Genomic DNA, 20,004 nt, shown 5'->3' on the forward strand with positions numbered 1-20,004 from the left:
GGGTTGAACGAGAAAAATAGCAGAAAAGGGTGGCAGAGACTGGCTAGTCCAAGAAAAGTGTCACATTCAATGTTGATCTATTATGCACTCCTTTTAACAATATGGCCCATAAAGGAAAGGGTTATCTCATGTGCGCATGCACTCCACTGAAATGCTCCCATTGAGCAAAGCATACAGCGACATTCAGTATTGAGATGATCTGTCTGATGCCGGTCACAAGTTGGTACGTACGTCTGGATGTTCGTTCGTTTCATCCAGCGGTGCTCAAACGGGACTCATTTTCTCGTTGCTCAGGTGTCGACTTTTGTCTTGAGTTTCACATGTCTTGTCACAATAACTTAGGCTGAAAATTGGTTTCCTCTCGCTGAGACTGCGAAGAGGGAGGGACTCACCATTGTCGCCATAAAGTAGATGAGAAGAAAGGGAACAAAGCAGAGAAAAGCTGTTGTCCAGAAAGTGCATTTGTTTCTACCATACACCACGACCCACGAATGGGACGGCACACTTGTTTTTGATACACAAGAGAATCATGGACTCTTTTGGAGACGCACGTATGTACGATCTTTTTTCTCGTATCTCGTAGTCAGTCTAGTAATCAGTTAGTCGTCTACAGTCCCTACCTGAAGTACGAGAACAAGATTAAGGGAAACACAAATACGAGCGAATGTGTCGGTTTGAAAACCTGGACCTGAAAAGCTGTTGCGAGTCCAAGGGCTGTGGGGAAGGATCTGGCTAATCATTACTTTACAAGTTATTGTTATTAGCCAAGCCGAAGTGGTCAAATTAAGTTTACAACTTACTCCAGAGCCCAAAAGTGTTCCAGACGATATTTGAGCTAAAGCCGGTATTACAGTCAGGGGAAAAGGGTGCCAAGATTTCACGGTCCTGGAACAGCATCTACGGCGCGTATGTTTTTTTAAATTGACGAGTTGGTGGTAGGGGTTGACCACGGTTACTGCCACCAGTTTCGTTGTCCTGGTTTCTCCTGTCAACTCCATTCAGCATCGCCTTCAAAGAAGATGCTGGTATACGTATCGTTGATCTCCGATGCCCCACTCGATTTGGCAGCCCTGCTCGTGGATGTTCCAGACGAGAGCCATCAGACATGGGCGGGAAAATGAAATCCCGTTTCCCTGCCCTCCGTCCAGCTGTAGCACACCTCCAAGTTATCGTAACGCAGAGGTTGTAAGTAAGAATTTACATGATTTTCCCTGCCTCGAAATTGGACTCTGGCTCTAAGTTATGAGCAGCAAAGTGAGTGAGTGAGTGTGTGTGTGTGTTGTTGTTCTTGTACTAAGCTAGGTATGTGCTTTTGGTACTTTGGCTCCACACTTGAACGGAACAGAAGCAGAGAAGTCAGAGAGACAGACGACAGAGTCGAACTTTGGTGGTGTTTTCTGACACAATTGGACAATTGTCAATTGTAGTGAAGCTCACGGATTTTGAAGAGCGTGAATTTGGCGAATTTGCAAATTTGTCCAATAAAACTGTCACATGATTTGACATGCTGGTTGATTGGTTGACTGGTTGGTGGTTGGGTGGCTGGGTGGCTGGCTGACTCTTCTTGGACAAGTAATTCTCGAATTGCATGGGATCTCTTGGACCCAACCCAACCAAACACTAACCATGCCACCGACAACTTGTCTTGTTATCTGCATGATCGTGGTGCTCTATCTAGCGAATCGGTTTTTTGTCAACCCGTATTTGAAGTCAAGTTGGCAAGCACGAAATCATTGCCAATTGTAATATTGTGGCATTGGTGCGCATGATTGTCGTGGCTAATTCAATAAATGCACGTTGTTTAGAATTAGCATTTAAAACCCCATGACAAACATATATACATACATACATACATTTGGGGCGGAATGGATTTCAGTCCCAATGTCATGTGATTCAATCGAATTCTCTCTCATTCAATGGAATCTCCACTACAACAAAAAGCACCACTGCGCCAACTTGTCTCCTCCTCAGACAGATCGCTTACCTCAGTGGAGAGATTTCGTTTTTAGGGCGATAATGAAAGTCTAGACAAAAGTTTCCAAATATTTAGTTTGAAGAATTTTATTGGGGTCTAATGCTCCGAAAGATGTAGTAAACGTCCGAACTGCACCTAATATGTGAGATTCTGGTGCCAAGTCACATCTCACACCCGCACTTTATCACGTACAAAAAACCCAGATACCTTCCACATAGGCTATCCGTCGAACCAAGAATAGCACAGCTCAGACACATATGTTATCCAATGACGATTATTGGTGACCAGTTTTGCGAACAATTGCACAAGTTCAACGCAACGTTTGCTCCAGTTATTTTCAAGGCTGAAGTGTTGGTAAAACTTGACGGAATCACCGAGAATACAAAAAATGACAAATTTAGGTTGTCTAAAACAACAAAGCAAATTGGCAATAAAAAGTTGTGCGGCCATGAATTTTTAGTATTCAGCAGTAGCGCTCTCAGAGGGGTACGAAGTTAGTCGGAAATGAGGGTTGAAAAGCCCCAAAACACCCAGTAAAATGAGAGATACGTACTGCACATGTATAGATAACTCAATCGGGAAACCTGACGTTGCCAATTATTTCCAAACTTACTACTCCTTACAGTCACGCAAAATTCAAAACAAAGCCTTAGATCAACATTTCGAGCAAACATTTGACAATTCGATAGGAGGGAGCGCAATGGCGATTGAAATAATGACCTTTACCATACATTAGTGTCTGAAGAAAGCAGAGATTGATTTGCTTTTGGCTCTTAGTTTGAGCAAATCCCGTGCGGCTCCTGTAATCTCTTAACGGAATCATGATTATTAAAGTCCTTTTTGCCATTGCTGGATGGCCAGTTGGATGGTCCTGTCAGCATTTTTGCTTCATTAAGACCTCATAAAAGTGTGCAATTCGAGTCAGTGAGGATTTTCTCTCATTTTTAGCTTAACCACCACCACCACCACCACCACCACCACCACCACCACCACCACCACCAACCAACAACAACAACAACAACAACAACAACAACCCGGCAACTAACACCAACCTCGACAATAGTCTGTCGGTGTCAAAGTGCAGGAGACACTGGAGGCATGAATCTCGGCTTTTTATGACGGAAGTCTTGTAATTAAAAGTCTAGGAATGAGCTAATTTTATAATTTCCCCTTGCCGCCCGGTCTTGCCTTGGCCCTCTTGGCTGGAAACGCAAGCAGTTTCGCCTGGGACTTGATTTGGTCTGTCGCCCCGATGGAAAAAAGGGGGAAATAAAAACTTTATGGCGTCATTTCGTCCGTGGATCTCCCATGATTGGTCCGGGAAGTTGGCAGTTAGTGTCTTCACAATCCTTTGTAGCATTCATATGTGTAGTATTTACACAATAAACTCACTGATTCGTGAGGAGAGGCAGTTCCTCAATGTTGAGCATCCACAAAGGGTGTTTTTCACTTCTCGCTTTGAATCCATTCACGCTTTCGACAACAGACAACGAGTCAGAAAAGCCAGCCACCAGCCAGCCAGCGAGAGAGGATGGCCATTGCCCGCCACCCTACACAGACTTTTGAAAGGAACACTAGAGACGACCCCCGTTTTCTACTTTTTCTACTCCCTGCCGTCAAACTGGCCTTAATTCTGGTCATAACTGTCAATAAATGTCAACCACAGGCGGAATTTGTCGCCCCAAAAGGCATCCTCAGACCAGCTTGCCAGTCAGTCTACCTAAGAACCAACCAATATGCGCAACCGAAGCCTCACACTGACAGAAATCAAACTGACCACTCCCGAACCAGAGTCATAAAATACAGATTGCGTTTCGTCGCCTCCCCGAGTGGTTGGACCAACTTAGGCCACATTATCATTCTAATCATCATTGCGGTCTCAGGACATGAACACACGTGGTTCACCCAAGTCCCCGACCGTGGATCGCTCCCAATCCCGTCTGGCTCATAAGTCTAGCCTATTTTGGCATTTATGTTCAAAGCGACGCGACATACGAAATATCGACGGTCGATCGTCGCCAATGGTTTCGTGCACATGAACAACAAATTGATTGCGTTCACTTTGGGTTTGCCTGGGCTCGTCTTGGGAAGGGCAAGAGAAACAGAAAGAGAGGAAAATATTGCCTGAATCAATCTTTTATCCAGGAGTTTCGAGCTCATATTTGGTGTTCATTGACTGCAAACAAGACATGTGAGGCATTCCTGAGTGCAACACAGACTTCGAGTGCTGCACTTTGACGTCTAACTAACAAAGTCCATCCTCTCACTTTTCCCTGAGCAATAAAAGTTCAGAGCCTAGTTGGCGACCATGAAGGAAGCAAAATATGGCACTTTCAAAGGAGCAAAACCAGCTCTCGGTTTGAAACGTAGACGGACTTGGATAAGAAATCTTACTCTTGCTTCTCTGTCTCTCTCTGTGTCTCTCGGTATTGAAAAGTGACACCCACCACCAGTGCCATCAATGCCGCCATGGTTGAGGGCAATTCCTGGGTGCTCATTTTGTTGCCTCTTTTTTCTGTACACATTCTTCACATCTCGGTCTGACTGTTCTCCTGTTTTGGAAACAATCGACTTCCAAAGAACTCACTCACTCCACTCGATCTGGTAGATGTTGTTGTACATAGAGCTTTGAGAACAACAACTGACTGGTCCGGAGTCAGTAGTCGCATCTCTTTCGAAGAGCACAACGTTTACAAAAGAGCGAAGGAGTTGAATTCGGCAATTCGGGATTATGTCAGTCATAAATTTGATTTTTTGTCCGTGTATTCCCGTGTTCCCCTTCTTCTCTTTCCCTCTTATCTCCGACGAAAAATGCGGAGTTTCTTTCTCTCCACCGTTTTGGAATTCGTTCCTTGGGAACTGAATGCGAGTCTTGTTTCTTGAAAAAAGTATATGCGAGCACAGTAAGCGAGCCACAAGAACCACCATTATTATTCCAATGATTCGAAATTTTAGTAGTGCATTGTTATTGTTATTATATCTATCAACATTGCTGGTGTTGAACTTTCACCAAAACTGTGATGAGGAATGAGATTGGAGACATCACGTTGATTGCTTTACAATAAAATGTTGTTCTCGACACATCTGGGCCACATTCCCTTCGAATGTGCTACCGCTAGTGGTGGTAGAAGATCACTTTTTGTCCCTTCCCCATTCTTTTAGGGCAACTCGAAAGTTTATAGTTCCATTCTTAAAGATTATGTCACTATTATCTTGTTGAACATCTGATGAGAAACCCCTTTCGCCTTGTCTTCTTTTTCGTCTCCTTCAAGAAGCGGATCTCATTGAAACGAGCCATTATTAAACGAAGCATTTCCTGTACAAACTCTTTGGCTGACAGCGAGAAATTCGACGAATACTCTCAGTAAGGAAGCTCTTGTAGATACGAGAGTTAAATGTCAATATAATTGCCGCGCGTGTGTGTGTGTGCCCGCGCAAGTGCAATTCTGATCACTTTTAACAATAAATATTCGCGAAGAAATCGCCAGAAACGATGAAAATAATTAGAACAAGGCTTCACGATAGGCGTGGTAATGCTAGTGCGTACAGTAGCCACTATTCTTTTGATGGCTTTAAAGTACACAGACTAAGAAAAAACTCCACAACAAATGACGCTAATTACCGTCACATCAAATTATGAGAATGGGGCTTCAGCGCCACAACACGAGGTGGAGAAGGCATTTCAGGTTTCAGATTGCTTTGTAATCTTAGTCTGGACATCACAAATTGCTACCACAGCCAGATTCTTATCAATCGAACGACTTCTCAACGCTCCCAACAACGAATTCAACACAAGCCTGGATATTTTGCACTTGGTACTCACCATTATGGCAATGTATTGTCGCTCGAGGTAATTCAAGGGCCCATCACTTGTCATCAGCCCATCGTGAGCGGCCTTCAGGGGCCTTCCGATACTTGGGATGCATATCCAAGGTGGCCCACACTCCAGCCAGGGCCTTCTTGGCCGCTTCCAAGTCCTTCTTCTTGGGGATCTGAAACAAGTGCAAGTAGATTGTGTGAATAAACTGAACGGTGACCGACCGCAAATCCACAAAGCTCTTTGTCATTGCAGATTCGTGTTGTGTAATGGCGGTGGTGCCATAAGTCGCTCACATTGCCATTGGTGTGGCACTCATGCAAGTGGCAATCAATCATTGATTGAATTGATTTGTGGCTTGAACATTGTTTCTCTCATGTGAATACGGAATTGAAAGAGAAGGAAGAAGAAGATGAGGAGGTCGATGAGGAGGAGGAGAAGGAGGAGGAGGAGGAGGAGGAGGCGGAGGAGGGGAAAGAGGAGGAGGACTGCCACAAGTGCAATCTACTGCGAGATTCAATGCGAGTACATTCATTGAGCTTGTTCTGAGGTTTCGGACCAATTTCAGATGAAACCTTTTTAATGCGTTTTACTGTGTACAACCATTCATCATAGCAATAACAAGGTTTCCCGGCCACCGAAATAATTTGGCAGAAATACTAGGACAGTGTTCATTCGAAATGAGTGATGTGGAGTTGGTTGGTGGCTGTTGTTGGCTTATCTACCTACTAGTTCAGGGTATGAAGTGAAATGAATCTTCACATTATAAACCGTTTGTTCGTTTCCCTTCAACTGTACCACCGTACTGGATGCACGTACGCACAGTACGAAACAGAGAACATGGAACCATGCAGAATGTGTAGATGAGATGTGGTAGAGCTCGGACCGAGACCGACAAACACACAGGAAGGCGCCGTTTCGGTGTATGAGAAAATTACAGATTAATTACGCACTCGTAATTACATATTTGAAACAAATTAGCTTCCGACAAAAATCCGCTGGGGGAATTATGCTTGAATTTCTACAATTTTCCATGCCACTTTATCCGTCCAAGGGCAGAAACAATGACGATGGTGGTTAGATTCAAGCAGATCGAGAGAATGAATACTCGTCTTGCTAGCAGTCTCTCGTACTCGTATGCATTAAAATTTGGATGTACATACATCAAAAAGTACGGCCAGAAAATGTTTTCTCAATCAAACTGTGGCCTCGTTTCACTCTCCTTCATCGTAGACACGATCGTCTTTGAACCGAGGAGCAGTCATTAAGATGAGATTTGATACACTAATGCGAGGCTATTTAGAGCACGGAATAGAAAAAAAGTGAACTGTCATCCTGATATTAATGCATCATGCACCCATATCTCAAGCACCAGAAAAAAGAGACACTATGTGTCTGAACAAAACTCTCGTCACTTGAAATGTGACATCAACGAGTCCATCGAGTCAGTCAGTACATGTGGTATGCACACTAACGACGATGAAGCACTTGAAGATATGGTACTAGAACTAGGCCGAGACGAAACCTTTCTGGAGTTGAACCCAGTCGTGCAGAGCTCTTGTTCAAACTGTATTTCAGTCTCGGATGAAAGATGCTTATCTTTGGAGAGGATCACAATTAAGGCTGCTTAGAATTTCAATTACGCGTTTAAGTGACACTAATTGACGGTCCTCGTGGATCATGCAAGGGATAATCAAAGAGGATTTGAACAAAGCATGCTCTCTTTCTCTCTCTTTCGCTTTCTAGTTGGAGTGAACCTTTTTCAGTCGTTTGTACATCAGGCGATATTTGGGAAGATCATTTTGAGGTTCAGTTCCTTTTGTTGGGAGAAGAAATTGGCAAAAACTCCAAAGGCTAACAACTGTTCCACCTGATCTGATTAGGAACAAAAAAAAGGAAAAGAAGAGAAGACGTATTTCGAGGGGAGAGTGGTATGAAAGGAGCAGTCAAAGGATTTGGACTCACTTCGTTGCTTCTCATTCGCCAAGAAAAATCTTCCTTCTGCCTTCCTTTCTTTTGCTTTCGGTCTGAAAATATATCTGATTACTCGGGAGGCCTCTTTCTTGTTCGCCTCAGGGTGTTCCTCTCGTCCATCCAGCATGTTCCACTGAGGCTTTGTTGGACGGAGTTTATCCATATGTTGTCAGACAAAGAGAATTGAGGAAACCAAGGAACAAAAGGAGAGCCTTTTTCCCTCATTGAGAACGAACAAACCCATTGCCGTTCAAGAAGCCGACTTCAAAGGCTTATCTGACGGGAACATGAAAAACAAAATCTTGGAATTTGCTTTGCCATAAGTGCTTTTTCCAACGAAGTCTTCCATCTCAAATAACATTTAACGGCACTTTAAGAAATTACTTTGATGTCATGTTTTGCCATTGATCACATTTTCGAGTGATGAATTAAGATGAAACTTAGATCGTTGCGGAACACACCAGGGTGCCTCGGATTTTTCAGGGCAAACAAGTCACATATTATGGCAAGCAGAAAACGTCGTCAAATATATGACTTCATGGGAGTGTTTGAAGATCAAGACGATCTGCATTGGCCAGAATAATGGGAACTGGATGACAAATCCCTGGATGCAGTCACCCTTCTTCCATCCACCTTACCGCTCTTCTCGACTCGCGCTCATACATCAAGTTCAGAATGATGGATTGGCGCATGAGTCAGAAAATCTTGAGTTTCCATACCAATTAAGATATCTCGAGGAAGGAGGAGGGGGAAAGCTCTTTAAAAAGAAAATATTGATTCCCTGATGTTTCTCGTCAAGAAGACCGAAAGACCGATATCGAAGCACTCGGGGAAGGAAGACTAAGCGAATAAGGGTGCTTATCTCCTGACAAAGACGTATCTATGTTTATCTACGAAATTTTGACAAGCTTTGGGAAATCTTAGAATTCATCCACAGCTTGTAGCAGTTATTGAAAATGGATTCAAGATCTTGGGAAAAATTGAAGGGAGCATTTCGTTTGGTATGCATTTAATGAAATGTTCCCCTGCAAGGAGTATTAGTAAAAAGGGGACGTGATTTATGGCCACCTTCCCTCCCAGCGGGGAAAAAATCTCTAAACAGAAAGTTTTGACTTTCAAGACTTCTCAAAGGCCATCTCCGCACACTGAGAATGGAACTGGGTGGAGAAGGATCCAATCGATATAAATTTTCAGTGGAAAAACTTTGTGAGAGATTTCACTGAATTTGAATAGGATGCTCTCCAAAGTTTAGCCTATTTGCATTTTGCAACAGAGCCAACAGTTCCCATCGAAATGTGGTTTGAAAAAATCCGGGAATTCGCATAAGTTTTTTCAACACCATCGAAAAATAACGAAGTGATTGGGAATTTGCGGTTGATAGCAAGCTCTAGACAAAAGACTACCATCACAAATCTCTTAGTCTGTAGTTCAAGCCGGCAACCTCGGGGTCGTCGTCATCCTCCTCCTCCTCCTCCTCATAATCCTCATAATCATCATCATCATCATCATCATCATCATGCTCATTGTCTGGCAGAGAACGTAAAAAGTGTTCTAGACAAAGAAAGTCGAGTGTCATTAGTACATTTCCACACAATAAAACAGTAATTGCCCAAAGTCACACACGTACTAACAAACTCAATAACACATTGACGAGACGAACCAACCCAACTGGCAGAGGAGGAAGGACTTCTCTTCGTGCATTCGTACTTGCATGGAGTGAGCATTCACTGCTACAAGGGCCCAAGTAGACCCAATCATAGTACAGACAAAGAAAGAGCGAAAGAGAGGAGAAAATGACTGTCTCTACACTAATTTGCAATTTTGCTGAAATTTTCTGCCAAAGTTCAAGCTCTCATTATGAGGCTCATTTTGATGGACTAGTGTCAGGCAACCCGAAATCCGAAATGACTGCAAAGAGGCCGCCTTTCAGCTACTTTCTACATTCAACTTCAATTTTCAGCCAAGCCTCTAGCGTTTCCAATCAGCGGTCCCAGCCTAATTGTCCAAAGGTCATGCAGGCTATTTGCAATTTTAGCACTTCATATTTGGCAACTATGAGCAAAGGTTCTAGCATCTTGTCCTCTCCTATGGCAAACGGGTGGGTATACACGAATCAGATTCGACATTTATGTCGTTGATTGTCCTAGTTGTCTCGGAAAAGTTACCTAAGGCGATGTTTGCAGGGTTTAGTCTCAACATACGGCACTTGGCTGAAAAATCAGTCATAGAATATTACGAGGGCTGAAGCGTAATCTCTAAAGCGAATTGGGTATTGGTAAACAAATTACAATCTACAGTACATACGTACATATTTTCATTTTAGCATAAACCATTGGTCTATTTACAATACTAAGGATCGTATCCCATTTGCAATTGATAAACAACGGGATTTTTACAACACACCTTGTTAAGGACCTGTTAGGATATATTTTCCGTTTCCAACTCCCCGAGATACTTCACTTTTACAATGATTTGAAACTCTGTCTGAAGTGGAAGCAAGCGAGGAATGTCAATAATCTAATGTGTTACTATTTTCATACTCTTACCAAAATAGCGCACACAATGTCATGGAGAGCGACCGGGGAGCGAGAAAGAGCATCTGCTTGTCAGCACGTTCAAATGTCTACATTTAATTGAAATCAAAATGCTCGTCACGTGGCGGCGACTTCGCAAGTTCAGACTCTTGGATCAATCATTGTATCAACACGGATCAGTGGGTCTCATTCAAGACACGTCAAGGTTAATGGCTGGACGTGTCATAGGATCAGTCTGATTCCCTCTCGCGAGAGAATGTGCGCCTCAACAAAATAATGGAGCTTATTTTCTCATTTCATGACGCACTTCAGGCTTCAGCGTCTGCGGTTAAGAACAAAGTGTTTTGTCTTGGGAATCCTTTTTTGACGAATGAATTCGATTTCCAAATAGTTTAGTCGTCCCAACCAGGGCGCCTGCCTCTTGCCACTTGGCCCTTACTTTGTGGTCGTTTCAAGACATGGGGAGAATCCGCCGCCGTGATAATGATCGTCATCATCGCGGCAACGGTGGCCGTCTTGTTTCAATCTTTCAAGACGGGAAGGAAGGTGTTCTCTGTGTTATCGATCCCCCTACAATTGGACTCAAAGCTAAGGGAATGAGCATTGAATCCGAGGAATTCTCGTAAACAGCTCACCTGTCCAAATGGCGAGCATTCCCTAGCAAGTGACGGTTCATTGGCGAGTGGAGATTCTTGCCAATATTGCCGATCTACTTGGTACAACGAATTTAAGGAGGACGAATACTGGATGAGTACTTGAAACCACACGTCCTCCACCCCCTTTTTGTCCCTGACCTATAGCCTCGTACTACTGCCCGTACATACAGAGCACCACTGCCACTGAGAGACACTCCAAACACTACTCTAGGCGGGGTTGGCTTGCGGTTCACGGTGTTCAAGATCATTAGACTAATTTAAGATATTGCAGCTGTCAATAGATGACTTTACCATCCCCGTATGAAATGGTGTAAACATCTTAATGATGCTCGACTCCCTCCATCGCTCTAGATCTCTCTGTTGATCGCAATATGTGAGGAGTCGGTGTTCAAACATTGAAAATAAACAGTGTTGCACTTTACAAATCAATTTGGAGCACTCTGAACCGCAGCACAAGGAGCCAGCCAAGCTACCGCTCTTGAAGTAGTGATCCATGGATGTGCATACAAACCAAGGGAGACTGGTGATGTTTTGGCCTAACTCATGAATAGCTCTTTTTTTGGCAACAGTCATCTCGTTTTTCTTTGGAGGCTTGGAGCAAGATCTAGACCACGAAGTGGTTGCACATAGAGAAGGAGCCAGAAGAAGAAGGAGAGGGGAAAAGATTTCAATCCTAGCATCGGTATTGGCCCGTCTTCAACTGTCTAATCAACCCATTCAATCTTGTCACTTTGATGAGAGGTCTCTAAAGGAGACAATGGTCTAGATCTTAAGCCGCTCATTCGTCTTGGAAATAGAGATGTACTCGAAGTTGTCGACTCTCTTTCGTACTTGTGTGCCGGCATGCCCCCAAGGAACTTGTTCGCCAAGCCCTTGCCAACTTCGAACCTCAAAACGTAGATCAAGAATTTGAAGCTAAAATATGTGGACAAATGCATTTGGTCGAGTTTCCAGTTCTCTCGTTTGCAGAGCATTTCTTGAAGAAGATGAAAAAACTTGGACGGACTCGTATCTAAGTAACTCTACAACGGCCTCATCATCAAAGCCTTGTGTGAGCCGTGAATATCATAATTCAACCAACCTCTCTAAACCAACCTATTTCGGGGGCGAGCAATCAGGCTTTGATGAATTTTCTGTCACTAACTAGCACGCTATGAGATTGAATTTTTTGGCTTTCATGCATAACACTAATTACTGTCGAGCAGCATAATTATCATGAGCCAATGCTATCCGAAGGAAATTACTCTCAAAAGTCCGACTTGACAGGATTCATACACATACACACACACACAGACATACACAGACACACACACACACACACACACCACAATGAACACGTTCAGTACCCTCCTAGGTTCCCCACCGCCAAGATAATTGCCTTTGGAAATTTCGGAACCCACTAGTAATTGATATTTTCTCGGAGACTTGCTTGACATCTCTTGTCATTATTCCATACCAAACTTGTCGAGACCACCGAACCATCCAACCAACACATCACTTTTGTTTAAGGTGGAGATCCCACCACTGTCATCTATCAAGCGAAGGAAGGCTTGGGAGTTATAACTTGATTACCAGTTTGAATTTCAAAAGTCAGAGGTTCGTTCATTTGCACCAAAGCAACCACAACTGTGAAGGTGTTTTTGTGTGCGTACGTGGAGGGGGGTTGCATGTTATGAGAAAATATTTCATTAAGATTTATTTCTCAGCTCCTGGACCGAAAGACGTGGTGTTACCGAAACTTTAGGATTGCATTGCCATGGTACCCATTTTTGTTTGGAAGAAGTGCTTGCGGCTCGATGGTTTAGTTCCAAATGACCTGATTCACTATTAAACAGAAACAACTCGTTGGTTTGATCATTTTTGCAAACGCGTCCTGCTGCGTAGGTTGCTGAATAAGGATTATCAAACCAGGTTAAATGCTCATGAAGCTTCCAAGTCAGCTTTCTGAACTTCATGTTGATAATTTGAACGATTATTTTTCTCCGTGGTTCACGCATGATGACAAGTTTTCTTCAAATGGAAATTGCATGCGCTTGGCATGACATTCGGTGTTGCAATTTTTTGACTGGGAAGTCAACTCTTAAGTGGACAAAACAGTACGTAAGTGTGGTTTTGTGTGTGTCTCTCTGTATTCACATACTGTAGATGTCAGTCTAAGTAGTAAGTGGTGGTAATAATGAACGGCTCGGTGGCACGGAGAGACAATTTTGGAATGGTTTCCAAATTATGCACAAACCAAAGCCTGGCTTGGCTTGAAGGAAGAACCTCGCAGCAGGGTCTCTTGGCGTTCTTGGACATGCTGGAGGAAAATCAGTGGGAAATTTAATTTGTAATTTGTCTTGTTGGGTTCTGATCGGGGGTAGATGATTGCTTTTCAAGATGGATGGCTTCAATTGCAATATCAACTACCACATGATCTCTCTCACATTTCCTACTGCCCCGTTAATGCGTTATAGGGAACAAGATCATATCAACAGACATTTTTCCTCATTCAAGAAAACCAAACTGCTCAGAAATGTCCGAGGTACATTTATCATGGAACCGAATATTCCAAGAACTCCACTGTGACAGACCTGAGCAACATCAAGTATTCCGTTCATGCCGGGGAATCCATGTGTTCGTGCGTGTGTGTCCCCGCAAGAATGTGTGTCATTTCGATTCAAATTCCGCAGCCAAATTGAATGCCATTTCCAAGTCATTCCATTGTTCCATACACGCTGACGAGGAGAAAACGAGAGAGACTCGGGTAGAGGGAATACTAAATTGGTCTTGATGTGGTTCAACTCATCCAAGTTAGACCTCAGGGTTGGACAAACACACAGACACACACACCCTTCCAACGAGTCTCACTGGGTCAAACGGAACCGTATCAAATCCAGATTCGTCGAATAAGGTTGAAATTGAAATGGTTGGTCGAAATTTATCTAGCGCTTCCTGTCCTTAGCAAACGAGATGGAGACGGAAAGTATGAGGGTTTTCTTTCTGGAGACTGAAACGAGTTAAAACTCAATGACAAAAAAAGAGGGTCACGAGAGGAAAAAGCAGGGGTGGAATCTGCAAGGTGAGAAAGAAAAAGCTTTCATCAAAACACATATTTCACATCAACAAGCCTCTAAATCAAGAAAGATATCTTTTGGAGCTATGTACAGTCCGTCCCGTGTACATTTACTAACACATTGCAGGATTTTTTTCTTCACACGACAAGGCTTACATTGCAGAACATGGTGCAAAATATTAATCAGATGCTAAGAGAAAACCCACAGTCGCTTCCAATTGTGTTTTCATAGAGTTAACTAACATTATTGCTTGAAATATGAAAATCATCTTGAACAGAAAATATGATTCACTTTAGAGGAAGCGGTCTTTACTTGCAATATTCGAGGTATGAGCTAAAGAAGGAGCAATTCTCGTTATGAGGAAAGCTTCTTGTTTGTGACTTCATGTCATAATAAATGGCCCGAAATTAGAATTCATGTTCAGGTCGACCGACTCCACTTGGAACAATTTGCAAGCCCGAATGTTGTTGTCTCCTTCATGAACCCCGTCATCATCATGATCCCCACCATCATCATCATGCTTCCTGCTGATGCAATTTACGGTTCAACCCAGCCCAGCCACATGGAGGACCACTATTTCGCAACAAATGAGTGCCAAATGTCATTGTTTTGATCAGCAGGGCTACATGCAGATACGGTTAATGATGGCGCTATATTAGTGCTGTGGATTTTTGAATGTAACTGGATTGCTCTTTGCGACTCAGTAAGGGCGGAGACGAGAAATCTGCAACGCAACATGACGCAAATGCTTGCACATGGTAAGCAAATAAACAAGCTCTCTCTCTCTCTCTCTCTCTCTGCAATCTGCCATCTCTGCGATCCCATCCCAACACCACCATCACCACCACCACTTCTTTGGCCGGGTTCAAATCAGAAATAGTCCATGGTTAAGTCTTATAAAATATGTTGAGCAATAGCAACCAAATTCCAAGAAACGGCTTTGAGCCCAACGAGTACTGAGCATGGGAAAATTTGCATGGGTGAAAGCTTATCCTTATCCCGCTGTCACATCTCTCGTTCATTTTGAAAGATTCTGTTACACTTACATTATGGGGACGGTGAGGAAACCCGGAGAAAGAAAAAGACGGGGGAGGGGTCATTTTAATGAGTTTATGCTCCCGACCCTAAAAGCCAGGAAGGATATATCGGATGATCTTTCACATGATCCATATGGAAAAGTTTGTCCCAAGTCAACATCAGACTTTCTAAGCTGATATTTAACACTTCTTGTGGAGCCAGGATTTGCCAGCTTCGCCAAAGAGAAGCCAAAGGGGGAAAAGAGGGGAAAACATCAAATGCGAAGGGTTAGCCCTCTTTTCCACCACCCACCTCTTTCGTTCTTCGCTGTTCGTTGTTCGCCTTTCTTTCTTAACAGGCCAGCAGCTCTTTAGATATGGCCCAGCTGTAGTATGTCATAATTGGATGAAAAGGGGAAAAACATCATCCTTCTTGGCTTAAGCACTGGCAAGAAATTCGGCCCCAAACATGACATCGAACGAGTGGCTATGGTTTCACAGAATGCACTGGCTTTGGCCTATGGCAGCATAAGAATTCTTCCAGTGTTTGGACTGGGATCTCTTAGGAAAAGAAGCTTGAACAACGGGGCACGGTTGCCTTCCTTTCCATGTACTGTACCACTTCTTGGGTGTTTGATTGACTTTGGTCTGACATGTGGGGATCAAAGTGTTGATGGGAAGAGGATATTTCATTAGATTAAGTGGGTGGAGAGGCACCCTTGTGGTCTCTCAGCTTTATGATTGAGATGAGTCAATCTTGAGCTGGAAAGAAAACAAATACAAGGCCGAAGCAAACCAAAGGAAAACCTATGAAAGAGTGCAAACCGGGTGTGATCCGTGACAAGGATCAAAAGATTTCTGATCCAACTTGAAGATGTATTTTCTCCCACACTTGCTCTCTACCACACCGGCCTCTATCCATGTGTGATTGGAAACGTCTCGTAATGCCAAATATCTGGTTCCCCCTTCATCCTTGTGCCAAGTGAAGCCTTTTACTTCTCCAATGCAAACAGCCGTCTGCTTGGCGAGTTCGCTCCCGAGATTCCCTTTGGTCCCTTGAGAGTCATAGAATCCAATGTGGGAATTGCCCTATTCAAAACTTGCCGATGTTCGAATGCCAATACCAAAGAAAGTGGGGGAGGTGGTCGTGGTCTTCCTGACTTGTGGGTCTTTGGATTGCGATAGAGAAGAAGCCCCCTACAGTACACATTGCCAGGGACTCCGGCCTCTCGTTTTCTTCCTTTCTTTCCGTAGTTGGTTCTCGTTCTCGTTCTTAGCCAGTATCCTAAGCCATTTAAAACATTCCTGAATAGTGTGGAAATATTCTACCGTATGAGAGGCATCAAAATTAAATGTTGGGAGCAGTGTCTGGATTTGAAAATGAGACTAAAGCAATGGTATTTGTATCATTTAACGAACAACATTTTAACCACTGTATGCTATTTTCTGTTGACACCGCTTGGCATCATCTAAATACATTGCTTTTGGGCAAAGGTAACAGAGGGAGGACCAAAAATGTTGGATGGGGAACCACTTTTCGATATGGACCACCAACTACGTTCTTTCCTTCAAAAGTGTGAGGTGCCAAAATAGATTGGAACACCACAAAGGAACGACGCAAAGGCCAACAAAAACGAAACAAGGTGGAGAGCAAACACTCATTGGCTGTGAAGAAGTTCACTTTAAAAGATTGCGATAAAGCTACAGCATAGTTCGATTTTTTTCAAATCTGGGCAATTTTGTAAATGCTGAAATTCAAAGTCATTACTAAAAGTTAGAGATTCACGCCCTCAAAAGACATAACGTAACTATAATCCACTTTTCCATTTCATCACGTCGTTTTTTGGCCGGTGGAAATACAAGGAGAGGAAATTGGAGAAGTTTGGCACACATGGAACCATCTGTGTTTTGGCACTTGCTCAGTGGAACCAAGGAACAAGAGAGAACTTGGAAACCTGCCGAATCAGAAATGTTATGGGAGGGAAGGGATAAATTTTGAAGGGGAAACTTTCCAACTTTTTCCCAGCTCTCAAGGGTTCTGCCAGAGTGTGCGTACGTGGTTGGTGTATGGATCGTATGCGGGGTGTGCAAGGGGAGGAAGGAAGCAAGCAAGCAAGCAAGCAAGAGGCTCTCAAGGGCTTATGAAAAAATTGGGACTGAGACATATGAAGATGGATCTCCTGGAACATGACACAACATTGAAAAGAAATGAACACTGCCAGACGCTTCTCTGTTCCCAAAATGTTTCCAAAGCCTGCTTTTGGAACTTGAAGCCCTAAAGATCAAACTGTTTCATTTAGCACGAACGGAGAAGGATCAAAAATGGGGCTTCCTTCTTGGAACATGAAACACCAAGGAACAAAGAGAAGGAACGTCACACGCCACCACCCATCACGTGAAGCTCGGGCGGCAAGCTGGAAGTGACAGTTTTTGGTAATAATTTACAGCAAACTTGGGATAACGAGCTCACATGGCAGAAGGGGAACTAATAACCTCAGGACCCTCATCTGGAACGGTGGCTGTTCCCTCCCAATTCTAAATTGCTCCTTCGCTACTAACCAGTGACTACGTACGTACAGCACTTCTTCAACGACCAAGGGAACAAACAACCGAGGACCACGACCACGAAGACGTTACGTGCCAACCGTTTTCAGCGAGAAACTTAATTAGATGTCGCAGGAAACAAGTTGGAAATAATATCATACACGATAGCTCCAATGGGACTCGGGTTGCTCGTCTCTTGTGCCTCCATCACCCAGCATCACCCAGCATCGCTCAAACCAGCACAACCATCGTCGAGTGAAATATAGGCCCCGCATTTGGGAATGAAGTTTTTGAAACTGCCGGGGTCCAATTTGTGGCTCCTCTTCAGAAATGATTTGGCCATTAAAAGGCGCACGATACCCCCGTTTCATCGGATGGAGGTGAATGAGCAAGCCAGTCAGCCTTGCCGAGGATAGAAGGCTAGATTTATCCCCATAAATTATATTGAGCGAGTGAACTTTAGACGGAGATTTCCCTTTCACGATCTTAATTGACAGAATTCGAGGAACAAATAGGGCAAATAGAGGCTCAACTTCGTTGTTTCAAAGCCTGACTTCCTGCTACAAAAAAAGTAGGATGAAACCCATTTAGACTTGGCCATTTTCTGGTAATAAGCCATTTGAAATTCAAGAAATTGTCCAAAGGGTGTGGGTTTCAGCGGGATCTAAATTGTTCAATTACCAAGCCAAGCAGAGTGGCTAATGTTTACCGTAGCAGCACTAAATTGCCATTAACCCTATTGCAGTAAATCATGTTTTCAACCCCTACTTTTTCTGCTCTTCTTGAACAAGTTCTTAGTTTGAAAAAAGAACTCTTCTACATACTGTACGTAGTAGATGGACTTGTAGTTTCCTCAATTGAACCATGAGCACCCCACTAAGCTCCATTTGAACAATACCTAGTGTGTAATTGAAATAAGGTCTCTCTCTCTCTCTCTCACTTCTCTCTCTTTTTCTACTTACTTACTTACGTTCGTTCGTATGCGGTGGAAAGGGCTGACCTAAAATCAACAAGTCATTTCACATGCAGAAAATGTGGACCCATAAATCATTCCAAATTCCCTCTCCATACACGTACGCATACTCACTAGTCGGACAAGAAATGTTCGAGAATGGTTTCTTTGCTCTTCTCCGAAGTTGAAAACAATCCCGAGCAATTATCTCTGAGGCTTTTTGGAAAAACTTGGCCCCTCTAGAAAATAGTGGATGGGAAGGCAAATCCACTCGACGGAGTCCCCGACAACACCGGAGTGAGCAATATGCGTATGCATCATGAACTCGTTTCCATTTCCACCATAGATAATGGCTTTGTTTCAATTTTAATTGGAATTTGGAATTTCTCAAACAAAACACACCGTCTCGAAACAAGCGAAGTGAGTCCAATATTGGCCAAAGTTTCGCCTCGTCTCGTCTCCGTACGTATGTTTGCATTGCTCGGGAGGTATTGGTGTGCATTCAATGCGAGAGGGCTTTTCCCAACATCCAAGTCAAACACCAACCTCGAAAATGAGGACTTTCTCGATTTGGACATCGCTATGTAAGAGCACGTTCAATTGAGTTTGGAAGTCAAGTACAAAGAATACGATATGTGAGTGTTGTTAAAAATAACGAGTTGTTCGTGACTTTCTCTTGACAACAGGGCTTCATTTTTTTGACACACGAACTTTTTGTTATCTGCATCCTAAAGGTTTTGGATTTGATTCTCGTAATTTATACTACAGACTCGTGTTCCATAGGGCTCAAGATGAGTCAAACCGGGCTCAAGTCTATATGATTGTTGCCATGTATTAGCCAAGGGTTACTCCACTCTTCTGCCATAAGAACACTCGTTGTTTACTTACTCAAGTAAATCATGGAGGAGTCGGATAAGTGGAACACCCTGGTTGAGAAGAAGATCAATATTGAGAGGATATCCCCTCCTTCTTTAGTTTGCACTTGGTTAATGATTATGGCCCATGGCCAATGCTCTCGGGGCAGTCTCCAGCCATTCTAATTATTGAGCTCAATAATTGGAATTTCTCGACCCATAAAAGCATCATCTCTCACAGATAGATCTCAGCCTGGCCCTCGGGCAAATCATTTAAACCCCTTTATTTATCTCATCCACAGGCCAAGCGCTTCTCGTCAGTTCACGGAGTTACTCACCGAACCAGCATAAAGGCAATCCAACGAACACACCGCACCAAGATATAATCATAATCGTACAGTCAAACCGCCAGTCCAGATGCAATACTGAGATTCTTCACACGTGATATCCACGGCCTGAACGGGAGTGCTCGGTCCTGCGTCAGGTTTATAAAGTGTACCTATACTCTTCGCGATCCCATTATAGCGTGATAGCAATCAAGAGATGAAGGTTAATGTCATGAGGTCCCAGTAGTGGAACAATAACAAGACTGAGTGAGAGAGGGCCTTCAGCCTAGCCCCGCGTGT

The 20,004-nt window shown here is 43.4% G+C and overlaps 1 protein-coding gene across 1 annotated transcript in view; it reads right to left on the reverse strand.

Moving 5' to 3' along the window:
- The window catches only part of LOC131881336 (sestrin-3-like), a 140,879-nt gene that overhangs the window by 66,458 nt on the left and 54,417 nt on the right, over positions 1-20,004 (reverse strand). The window contains exon 2 of the mRNA XM_059228174.1: positions 5,799-5,967. Coding sequence (XP_059084157.1) covers positions 5,799-5,852 — 54 coding nt within the window. The 5' untranslated portion in view covers positions 5,853-5,967. The remainder of the gene's footprint in view (positions 1-5,798; positions 5,968-20,004) is intronic.

This window comes from Tigriopus californicus, chromosome 5, assembly GCF_007210705.1.
Source record: "Tigriopus californicus strain San Diego chromosome 5, Tcal_SD_v2.1, whole genome shotgun sequence".
Classification (NCBI taxonomy): domain Eukaryota; kingdom Metazoa; phylum Arthropoda; class Copepoda; order Harpacticoida; family Harpacticidae; genus Tigriopus; species Tigriopus californicus.